General features: G+C 38.4%; 1 protein-coding gene across 3 annotated transcripts in view; it reads right to left on the bottom strand.

Moving 5' to 3' along the window:
* The window catches only part of LOC124281917 (TBC1 domain family member 12-like), an 87,736-nt gene that overhangs the window by 25,576 nt on the left and 49,295 nt on the right, over window positions 1–12,865 (bottom strand). Inside the window, exon 1 of one of the 3 annotated variants that reach the window (XM_046717926.1) lies at window positions 4,476–4,910. The exons of 1 other annotated variant lie outside the window; for it this stretch is intronic. In XM_046717926.1, the coding sequence (XP_046573882.1) occupies window positions 4,476–4,549 (74 nt within the window). In that variant the 5' untranslated portion in view covers window positions 4,550–4,910. Of the gene's footprint in view, window positions 1–961; window positions 1,393–4,475; window positions 4,911–12,865 lie in introns of those variants that run through there. One more of the 3 variants, XM_046717925.1, reaches the window with a different exon arrangement.

Below are 12,865 nucleotides of genomic sequence, written 5' to 3'. Positions count from 1 at the left end.
ATAGGTACATGTTGGTCTCACAGTCCCTGAACCAAATTATTTTCCCTACCACCCAAAACGAAGCAAGTCTAAAATTCCTCAGGTTTTCCAAGCTCTCTGGGCTCCTTTTCTATCTAAAAAGAATAATTTATTTCTATCAAAATTATATACATTCAGAGACTAAGCGACAGTCTATCAGTCATAAACCATGGACATATTCATCTGGGTACACTGCCTATGTGAGTAAAGTGCAGTAGGCTGGTGACATTTCCTCTACCATGTACATCAACCTAACAGATCATCAGTGCGACAGGAAGCTCCTAGCATCCTCATCACAGTTGTCATAAGCCCCAATCTCCATCAACAGTTCTGACATATGAAAACATGCCTGTATAAAGGTTAACAGACCTATGGTGTTCTGCCGCTAACGACCACATGGGTAGATAGTAGAGTTTATAATAATGGAATCGGATGTAAGTTGACATGTGTTCATCCCAACAATTTCCGGGAATTTTGGACAGACTATTGCAGTAAATTGAAAACAAGCTTCTGTGATTATCTTGAAAATTTTAAAAATTTGGTTAGAAAAATTCACTTTCTAAATTCATGAAATTTTAACAAATGAGAATAACAGGGACAAACAAATATTTTATAATTTATAAAATTACATTTACATAACTGTACAGTGTTTGATAGCTGTCACATCACAGAGCATCTACATTCAGTGGGAAAACATTCAATCACATCTGAAGATCCAGCCTGAGGGTTTTACCTCTGTAATCAATCAGGTTATAATCCAGGTCAATTATGAGTTACTCAGAAGAAAAGTATGTCCGAAGTGGCAGGTGCTTCATAAACATAAGTAAATCATCACCTCTCTTCAATGTTTAAACAGGAAGACATTTCTAACGACGGACACCTTGACTGACCCACAGAGTGTTCACAGTCGAACATGAAAAACAAACAAGATTCCATTACTCACTTGCTAAGCCTTACAGGAATTACTTGCACATGATGAATAAGAAGATCGGTTTCTGAACTCTCCACGTGGCCATTCATTACAACTGTGTGCTGCCCACTGTAATATTCCATAACTTTCATATTCCCATCACATATGAAACCTGGATCGAGCTGTGGTCTGAATCACCAGCCACATCCCGTAGACTCCACAGCTCCGTAGCGGTATAAAGGAAGGAATATTGTCATCATACAGTTATCCTAAGCAGCGTGGCGACAGCTTGAAGCAAAGACAGTCCCACTCACTATGTGAGCCTTGGTCGATAGGTACTACACAAAATATCAGCCCATCTCCAGTCAAGACGTTGTTGGGGTTTATTGATGCGGAAAGATCGCACACATGCTTCTGCTGGCAGATGAGTGTCAATTCATAAATACATATCGATGTCAGTGGTATTTAGGATGTAAATCACATTTTCCAGCACAGCACCATCCAACAACATCTGTGTGATCATCACAAAGGAAACATTCAAAATGAGGAGCTTCTGTCAAGGCACACTAAAAGTCAACCTCACTATTCTTAATGGGAAATTTCAAACAAAGAAACTATTTACATTTATAATTGATGCGGAAAGCTTTTAACGGAAATATCCCTTTCACAGTTATACACACATATCTATTACTTCTCCATCAAGCAATTCTGAACAGATGACTCATGTATAACACCAATAATTTCCTGGATGATATCACCAAACTTTCAGTAGGTAACAGTTTCCTTCAACATAGATTGACATAAGCATTCAACAGTTTCCTTCAACATAGACTGACATAAGCAAACAGTTTCCTTCAACATAGACTGACATAAGCATTCAACAGTTTCCTTCAACATAGACTGACATAAGCATTCAACAGTTTCCTTCAACATAGACTGACATAAGCATTCAACAGTTTCCTTCACATAGAGCATTAAGCATTCAACAGTTTCCTTCAACATAGACTGACATAAGCATTCAACAGTTTCCTTCAACATAGACTGACATAAGCATTCAACAGTTTCCTTCAACATAGACTGACATAAGCATTCAACAGTTTCCTTCAACATAGACTGACATAAGCATTCAACAGTTTCCTTCAACATAGACTGACAACAGTTTCCTTCAACATAACAGAACATAGACATAAGCATTCAACAGTTTCCTTCAACATAGACTGACATAAACATAGACATTCAACAGTTTCCTTCAACATAGATTGACTGACATAAGCATTCAACAGTTTCCTTCAACATAGATTGACATAAGCATTCATAACATAGACTGACATAAGCATAAGCATCAACAGTTTCCTTCAACATAGACTGACATAAGCATTCAACAGTTTCCTTCAACATAGACTGACATAAGCATTCAACAGTTTCCTTCAGACTGACATAAGCATTCAACAGTTTCCTTCAACATAGACTGACATAAGACAACAGTTTCCTTCAACATAGACTGACATTTCAACAGTTTCCTTCAACATAGACTGACATAAGCATTCAACAGTTTCCTTCCTTCAACATAGACTGACATAAGCATTCAACAGTTTCCTTCAACATAGACTGACATAAGCATCAACAGTTCAACATAGACTGACATAAGCATTCAACAGTTTCCTTCAACATAGACTGACATAAGCATTCAACAGTTTCCTTCAACATAGATTGACATAAGCATTCAACAGTTTCCTTCAACATAGACTGACATAAGCATTCAACAGTTTCCTTCAACATAGACTGACATAAGCATTCAACAGTTTCCTTCAACATAGACTGACATAAGCATTCAACAGTTTCCTTCAACATAGACTGACATAAGCATTCAACAGTTTCCATTCAACAGTTTCCTTCAACATAGATCAACATTCAACAGTTTCCTTCAACATAGACTGACATAAGCATTCAACAGTTTCCTTCAACATTCAACAGTTTCCTTCAACATAGACTGACATAAGCATTCACTGACATAAGCATTCAACAGTTTCCTTCAACATAGACTGACATAAGCATTCAACAGTTTCCTTCAACATAGACTGACATAAGCATTCAACAGTTTCCTTCAACATAGACTGACATAAGCATTCAACAGTTTCCTTCAACATAGACTGACATAAGCATTCAACAGTTTCCTTCAACATAGACTGACATAAGCATTCAACAGTTTCCTTACAAGGATAAAAAAATAACTGATTTAAAATCCCTCGCTTAAAACATTTCTAATTTTGAAATGTGGAATAAGGAACCAAACTTCACCCGAACTTTGGATTTGATAGACACTGATCACTAAGAATATCCTGAATTGTCCACCAAAGAGCCCATGTCTTACTGCCTCAAGCTGAACTCAGCCACTCTACACAGTCTCCCACTAACATGCAACGCTTATCATAAAGTCTGTTACAGACGTGCGAGCAGGGCTTATTGTTCCACGGGTGACTGGATCCAGGTGAGTCTTTGTTTCCCCATGTTAACTACCTGATCACCTTAAAGGACCTGCTTACAGCTACCTGAAGCCAACAGGTGATAACAATAGAAACACTGACATCCAACATCTGTTTCTGATACACAAGTTATCACCTGGGCTTGGTGGAGTGTGGGGGAAATTCTTCTGAAATTTGCTGCCGTTCACTGGGTAATTTAGATTTCAAATTTTGACATAAGCTACAGTGTTAATGTTAAGAAGACAGCTGTCATACAACAGAAAATTCTGTCATTCAGGTTTCAAATGTCTCTGCTCTTGGTGTGTGGTGGAGGTTGACAGAAACATAGCATATCAATATCTGGGTGGTGTGTACAGTAAGTTGTCATGTCACACATACATACAGATCACCACTTACACCTGCCCCATATACATAATGTAATACCATAATCCTTCACGGGTGTAGAAAAACATGAATCAAAGGCTAATCTTACCTTGAAAGTTAAACAGCTTAATGAAAATTCTATGGATTTCAAGTTATACCTGCCCCATATACATTGTGTAACAATAATCCTTTATGGGCGCAGAAAACATGAAGTTGGGGTGAAAATTAAAGGTAATCTAAGGCTAATATCTTAAACAGGTAAATGAAAATTCTATGGATTTCAAGTTATACCTGCCCCATATACATTATGTAACACAATAATCCTTTATGGGTGCAGAAAACATAAATTTGGGGTGGAAATTAAAGGTACTCTAAGGCTAATATCTTACCTCGAAAGTTAAACAACTAAATGAAAATTCTGATTTCGAGTTACAACAATGTTAAAGGATGAAAATGTTTTGACTGACACCCATGAACCCGGTAGTTGTTCATGTCAAGCAGACCTGGGTAGACATAAAGGACACAGTTAGTTACCTGGAGGGGTCAGGGAAGACGTTTATAAAAATAAACCAATATCCATACGTCCCAAAACACTTTCACTGAATCAATACTTTTCTTCTTCCCACAATCCAGCACAGGTAGGTCAATCAATAGAAAACATGAAGACGAACATTTGTGATGTCTGTCAACAAACTACTCACTCTGCAATGGTGATAATCTTCTCCCCCGTGCACAGAACAGTATCCCCGATATCTCTTGGCATGTTGTGGGACATAGAGGACCCACACACTGCGTGACAGTGAGCTAGTAACCCATCCACTGTTTAATCCACAACTGTGGTGTCTGTCGACTGTATCTCCGACTCACTGGCTTGCTAACAGCACGACGGCAGACAATCACTTCCCTCCCCTTGTTTCCTCATGCTCTCCGACACAAGCTCTAGAAACGTGACTGAGGCCAACCTGGCCTACCGGTCTGTTTGAACTCACGCCACTGTTGAACTCACACCACGATATAGGTAGCAGGATGGAGACAGGTATATATTTATAACACCAAGCTGAGGATAGACATATTGCTGGTGTCGTGATTTGGACCAAGCTATTCCGAGTAGTCATGTGACTGAAGCCTGTGTTGTATAAACAATCAGTCAGGCGTGTTGACATGCACCACCGACTCCTGACAACTCCCTCTGGTGGCTGGAGTGACAAGGGTGACTGTCACCACCAGCAGCAGGTCAGGATACAGTTCATACAAAAGGACATAGCACATTTACAGGAACACATATGTCAAGCCAGCAAGCTATCCCTGTTGAACTGGTGTAGGTTCATATAACGGGGGAAACGGCCTATGTTATAAATTATGTTAAACATGTTCTGACAAGTGGTTGTTAGAGCAAAGATAGATAACCTTAATGGGCCAAAATATACAACAAAACATTGCTAAGGATCAAACCCTTGACTACAGATAACTATTTTTATCTTTAGCAAATGTTCTGTAGTATTGATCCTTAGCAAATGTTCTGTAGTATACTTCAAAGGGCAAAGTGACCCTGTCAAAGTAAAGGAGGTAAGCAGTAGGACTGACTGAGTATGGTTTTACGCCACTTTCAGCAATATTCCAGCAATATCACGGCGGGGGGACACTAGAAATGGGTTGCACACATTGTACCCATGTGGGGAATTGAACCTAGGCTTTCAGCATGATGAGCGAACGCTTTAACCACTAAGCTACCCCATCGCCCCTAAGCAGTAGGATAATCGTTAGTGCTTATGTGGGTGCTGCTATATAATTTTATTTGTTAAACCAAATAAAGCATGCTTGAAGTCAGTCATTTGTGTCAGGACATTTAATAACAGTCAGATATTGCAATTAACATTTCTAATGCCAGACCACCAGAAATGGGCTTCACACATTGTACCCATGTGGGGAATCAAACCCGGGTCTCCGGCATGACAAGCAAACACTTTGACCGCTAGGCTAACCCACCACGCCCCAAATATTGTGAGTTAACACTGGTTACTCTGTATCAGATCTGTGTTAGAACTGGTTTCCTGCAACCAATGCTTGAAATAAGAGGCAAGTAATGGGATCAGGTGGCCAGCCTCACTGTCTTGGTTGATGCATATCATCGTATCACATCGTATTGATGCTCATGATGAAAATGACTGGATTGTCTGGAGACCACCATCATGCAGCTGGAATATCACCATGGGCAGCGTCCAACAACAAAACAACACATCAGCTCGTGGTAGTGAAAATTCTTATTGTGGCACAGTTTGTTATTAGCATTTTGTGAAACAGAAAATTATAACTCCAAACTTAATTATATACAGACCGCTATGTATTCATACCACCACCGCAGCGCTATTCTGAGCACTGACACAAGTCACAGCAACACAACGATCCACACACAACCAGGAAGTCAGGCTCACACATGGGTCACCTGGATCTACAGCAATATTTACTTGTAGGATTCAGTTGGACCAATCAAAGGACACAAACAACAATAATAAGCAAGGAAGAAGAGGGTTCGTAATAACAATATTTATTAACTGAGCCAGTACTAAACCACAGAATAAGACTGCGTAAATTGTTCGTTGCAACATCTTTGTAATGTGGTGGACCCTGTGGAGATCTAAGTTCAGTTAATTTTGTACGACACTGACTCAGTCATAATAAATTTGGAAGAGACTTTTTTTAAATTACAACGGACATTTCCAAATTTGGTTTAGATTTGCGAAAATGTCCTGTCAAAAGTCACTAATGCCATTATCTGCAGCGAAGTCCCTGTTGTAAGAGGTATCTTGACATTTTGTCCCAATAACAGAGTTATCTTATTTCAAGATAGAACAACAAAATCCGAATGGCATGCCAGAATGATGCTAATTTCAAGACTTTATGGACTTGCCCAATCATTCTTGTCTTGAGTTGGAATCCCTTTTTACATACCGGTATATGAACAGTCTGGGAAGCAGACTTTTCTACTCTAATTGGGTGAACTTTATGGCATTGATAATACCTGACTACCTGTCACACTATGGTCATGTTCTTCAGACTGTACCCTAGTCTGGGCAGATCTGGCACCTTTAACATCAGCATACAGATACCATTAGCTCTGATGTCCAGAGACTAGTGGACATTAGAATGGACAACCTGTCATCACTCATTATCCAGCATCATGTAAGAATGTCGAGTTTTGATTGGTTCAACTGAGTCTGATAAAATACCATGTACACCCGTCACAATCCGCGAACAGGGAGTACAAAAGTCATATTACCCGCCACGCCTCGGTGACGCGAAGTGAGAAAAGCATGCATCCCCAAGCCTTTAGTAACGTGCGCTGCATCGATCAGCTGGTGTCAACATGGCAGCAAGGAAAAAGTTTTGCCACAACAACTGAGAATAAATTGATGCGTATTGTTTTCTTTTGATTTAGTAAAAACATTCGGCTAGATAAATGCGTTATCACATCATGTCGAGGGAAATACAGGGTTTTATCAGTCCGTCGTACCTCCGGCTCGGGGAATACAACCTTACTCTGGACTGATAAAACCCTGTATTTCCCTCGACAAGATGTAATTACTCTAAAAAATCAAAATATTATATAACTCTTGTCTGAAATGAGATGTGGACATGTTGGATTTAACTTATAGCATCGGCTCCTGCTCAGAGCACAAATTACTACTTAAAGCATTGTTCATGAACCAGGGTCAGGAGTACCAGCTTTAGTATTTATGCTGATAGTGGTGGAAAGTGGGTGAGCCAATGAAGATGTCTTCACAGCTCTAACAAAAGTTCAACTCTATCACCAACCTCTGTAATGAATGAAAAATCTGGGTCAGTTTAATCATTGGTTGACATCTTGACCAAAAAACACAAGTTTCACAGCTCAATGCCAGCTCATTACAATAACTCCAGTCTTATTTTGGTGAGCTCAGTCCCTGAACCGCATGACTTTCCCATTGCAGCCCTTCCTGCAATGCTAAAGCCCTAAATGAAGCCATTCTAGATTTCTACAGGTTCTGAATCTCCAATCCCACTAGGGTTCCTTTTCAATTGAAAAGGAATTATTTGTTTCCATCAATATTATATATATATATTCAGACACTAAACATTAGTCTAGTCAGTTAATGTTACCATGAGGTACTGATAATCTTTGTGACATGGAGTCATCATGGGTCTCTGGTGAAAGCAGTGAAATGCTAGACGCTATACACTTTCTCAACAGGAACAGCAATGTGACAGTCTGATACTTTGGCAACAAATAAGTTTCTAGTCTAAAACAAACATATTTTCTTCTGCTGCAATAACATTAGCTTAAAACAGCCAATATCTGGGAACATCTTCTGAAAAGGGTCAAGTTAGGGGCAGCAGACGCAAGGGTTTTGGGCACAGTCTTCATTTCAAAAGCATGGCCATCTTTATGACCATCTAACAGCAGAAGTCATCACATCTTTCAGTGAGTGAGGGTATAATGCTTATAACTGAATCAGCATTATCTCAGCTATACAAGGCTGACCTCATTCAGCAGCTCAGTGCTCTCTTCTTATTCAGCAGATCAGAGTCTGTTTATTCATCAGATCACACAGGGCTTCACACTGTTGGGAAGACTATTGAAATGAGATGGCAACAAGGCCACATCTTAGAAATATACAGCTAGGGATCCATAATGCTCAGAAATTGGCATCATTTCATCTTCTGTGGTCAATGTTCCAGCCCCGGCAATCTAGGCATGGATCAGTACAAACACATGACCATTGGTTCCTAACCATGCTAACAGGCTGAAAATATGAAAGAATACTGCATACATATTATTCATGAACTGTCTTCAAATAGTCTAGTCAGCCACGAAAATCATTACACAATTACAAACACGAACTGATTACCGCCTCGTTTTCCATTGACTGCTAGTTTAATGTAACATCGGTAAAAATGTGTGAATTTAAATGGCTTCCGTATTTTACCCCATTCCATGTGCGTACAACTTCTGCTTACCACGTTCATGAGGGTCCGTATAACCTTAGTGTTGATTATATATATTTTACATAAAAACTGTAATTAAAATTACACAATGCTAGGTTATATTTCTTTGGGTTAAATAATAGTACTCTGTATTATATTTTACTGATGACTGCGTCAGAATTCATCCCGTTATATTATTGTGCATGTTTGAACTTGTTCGCTGCTGATTGCTATTTTCGGCTCAAATACACACGGTAATCTTAATCTTAATTAATTTATAGAGCAAAAAAAACACTGTAATTAAAATTACACAATGCTAGGATATATTTCTTTGGGTTAAATAATAGTATTCTGTATTATATTTTACTGATGACTGCGTCAGAATTCGTCCCGTTATATTATTGTGCATGTTTGAACTTGATCGCCGGGAAACATGTGCACAGCTGATTGCTATTTCCGGCTCAGATACACACGGTAATCTTAATCCCTGCAAATAATACAATGCCCAGCAAAAACAACTTAGAACTTAAAAGGTAAATAATCTTGTCTAGTGATGTTTAATTGCAAATTGACGTCTCTACTGACAAAGTCGTCTTCCGTTGTTTGTTCATGCGAAGTGATACGATGTTGTTTTCTTACCCCTGGAAAAAAATTTGACGAAAGCGTAACCCATGGATAAGATGACCTCCTTCTACAGACTGAAAATTCGGCTTATAGACGGTAATATACGGTAGTTCAGAGACCTTACCAATGTGGCTCCCGATCTTGTCATTAATGAAATTTACATGTAAAACCATAGGCAACATAAATACAATAAATGACAAAATGCTTCTTCACATATGTCCATCAGTATTAAAACGCTCAATGGGAAATTTCACAACTGACAAAACAAATTTATTTATTATCTTAAGCCATTTTTAACTGCTTACAGAAGCGGAGAAACATGACGAGAGAATGTCATGAACAAATATAACAGAAAGAAAAGAGCAAACAGGAGGCATGACAACATGGGGGGAGATTGAAATAGAGGCCAATCATCGCGTATCAGTCAGCCAATAACTGTTGCCGTTATTTGAACATGCCATCTATACAAACTCATGACTGGAAACAAACTCAAGGCCTAAAAAACCCAGAGACAGCCTCATTACCTTTCTTCACAGATGAAATAATCCTGTTGACTCTACTTGTTAGGAAATTCTTCAAATGTTTCAAATTGTTTCAAAAAAAAAGCTTGAAATGTCTAGAAGAGTCAACATTACTAAGCTTAAACTCACAATATTATCCTCTCTGTGTAAATACAGGAGAAGCCGTCGAAGTCTTCCATTTACTTTTGCTCTGAGTAACAAGTTCCTGTTTCACATTACAGTTTGAGCCATTGCAGGCTTGAAGAAATTACATCAGTGAGTCAGTGAGTTGGGTTTTACACCGCTTTTAGCAATATTCCAGCAATATCACGGTGGGGACAACAGAAATGGGCTTCACACATTGTGCCCATGTGTGGGAATCAAACCCGGGTCTTCGGCGTGATGAGCAAACCCTTCAACCACTAGGCTACCATGCCGCCCCCTCCATTACATGAGAATCCTAGACATGGCAAGTTTATGATGAACAATCAATCTAGGTTCAACACAAGTTCAAACTCATGTCAAAACTTTTCTTGTCTCTTGTCTTATTAAGACAGTCTCAGGAGAAATTTAGAGCCCTTATTTATCACAATATTCTCTCCAGTGACAATGATTAAATATCTGGTTCAGTTGGGCTGTCATTAAAATGAATCACTGATAACCAGTTGATAAGATATGACAAATTAAATTTGATGTTTTTGCAACACTTCTACCAAAGTTGTTCAGAAATACCCTCAAATTATAGAAAAAAGCCTTGTTATAACCATTGCACATCCTGTGTAATGTATTTTCTAGGGTCTGAGAGACAGATTACTCTACTCAGTGTGAAACTTGGTATACTTTAATTGCATGAACTTTATGGCTTTGAAATATACATAATACCTGGAGGCTTCAACTACAAAAAACATTTTGTTCTTTTCAGCTTTTATGAATAATTATTTGTTTGCACTTTCATTCAATTTAAATTAATGTCACTAAATTACCTCAAATCAACCGATATTTTACATTATCTTTTGATGTATTGAGTGAAAAATTCAGTAAAACAAAAAATAATCACATGACTCAAGAAATTTTAGCAATAACAAAATGTTTTGACAACCAGATTCCTGATAAATGGACCACAACCAGCAATTATCTCCCATGACATCCACAGAAACAATATGGCTTCCGTATGACCTTGTACTCCAGACCACAAACTGTGTAGTCTACAGAAGCCATCATAGTTGTAGGCCAAACTACACAGTAATTGGGCAATTGTCTAATATCAACAAGCCTGGTGAATCTGATCATTAGATGACCACATTATCAAAGCAGTCTGTATTTACACATCACTTAACCCTCGTGTGTTGTGGTGGTCAGGGCTGTGCCTGTTGGAAGCCAAGCCACTCACTGCTGTCATGTTTCACATTCATGGAAATGTTTGCTGATTAACCTGCCACACAGATTTGTGACTGACCATTTTGCTCATGTTTCCTAAATGGAGTTTTGGTATACCTTGTTATGGGTCGTTATCTCATTATCATCATGAAAAGATGAAACAAAAGACTGACTGAGTTTGGTTTTAACGCCGCTTTTAGCAATATTCCAGCAACATCAAGTGAGGGGACACCAGAAATGGGCTTCACACATTGTGCCCATGTGGGGGATTATAGAACCCAAATCTTCAATATTGTCAATATGTAAGTATTGTATGTTGTTGTGTTTGCAAAAGCTGCATAAAACAATAATCTCTCAACCAAACAGACTCTAATGACGCCTTTGTATAAATCTCAGCTCTCATAAATGGCTAAGCTGTTTTCCAAAATAATAATACTTTTTATTGTTATCCCATATGAAGTTGCTATTCATCAGGTTTGATGTAATAGTTTCCAAATGATCAGAGAATGGTCACACACATTAAGCCTTGATTCAAACAGATTAGTTCCACAGAATGAACACTATAAATGCAAACAGCTAGTTTATTGTTTAATGTAGTTAAACCCAAACTTTCAGCTTTATGATTTACATTATCTTTGATGTATTGAGTGAAAAATTCAGTAAAACAAAAATAATCACATGACTCAAGAAATTTTAGCAATAACAAAATGTTTTGACAACCAGATTCCTGATAAATGGACCACAACCAGCAATTATCTCCCATGACATCCACAGAAACAATATGGCTTCCGTATGACCTTGTACTCCAGACCACAAACTGTGTAGTCTACAGAAGCCATCATAGTTGTAGGCCAAACTACACAGTAATTGGGCAATTGTCTAATATCAACAAGCCTGGTGAATCTGATCATTAGATGACCACATTATCAAAGCAGTCTGTATTTACACATCACTTAACCCTTGTGTGTTGTGGTCAGGGCTGTGCATGTTGGAAGCCATTGCCACTCACTGCTGTCATGTTTCACATTCATGGAAATGTTTGCTGATTAACCTGCCACACAGATTTGTGACCGACCATTTTGCTCATGTTTCCTAAATGGAGTTTTGGTATACCTTGTTATGTGTTGTTATCTCATTATCATCATGAAAAGATGAAACAAAAGACTGACTGAGTTTGGTTTTAACGCCGCTTTTAGCAATATTCCAGCAACATCAAGGCGGGGGACACCAGAAATGGGCTTCACACATTGTGCCCATGTGGGGATTCGAACCCAAATCTTCCAAATGGATATTGTCATATTCAATTCGTATTGTATTTGTTGTGTTCTGAAAGCAAAAATCTCATAGCTCTCTCATAAATAGCTCATAAATAGCTTCTAAGCTGTTTTCCAAAATAATAATACTTTTTATTGTTATCCCATATGAAGTTGCTATTCATCAGGTTTGATGTAATAGTTTCCAGATGATCAGAGAATGGTCACACACATTCGCCTTGATTCAAACAGATTAGTTCCACAGAATGAACACTATAAATGCAAACAGCTAGTTTATTGTTTAATGTAGTTAAACCCAAACTTTCAGCTTTATGACCTGTAATCCACAAAACCTTGAATGTGAATTGATAACAC

Source organism: Haliotis rubra, unplaced genomic scaffold (genome assembly GCF_003918875.1).
Source record: "Haliotis rubra isolate DU_JTF1 unplaced genomic scaffold, ASM391887v1 Scf290, whole genome shotgun sequence".
Lineage (NCBI taxonomy): Eukaryota > Metazoa > Mollusca > Gastropoda > Lepetellida > Haliotidae > Haliotis > Haliotis rubra.
The sequence above is the reverse complement of the archived record's forward strand: the minus strand, read 5'-3'. Positions and strand labels throughout refer to the sequence as shown.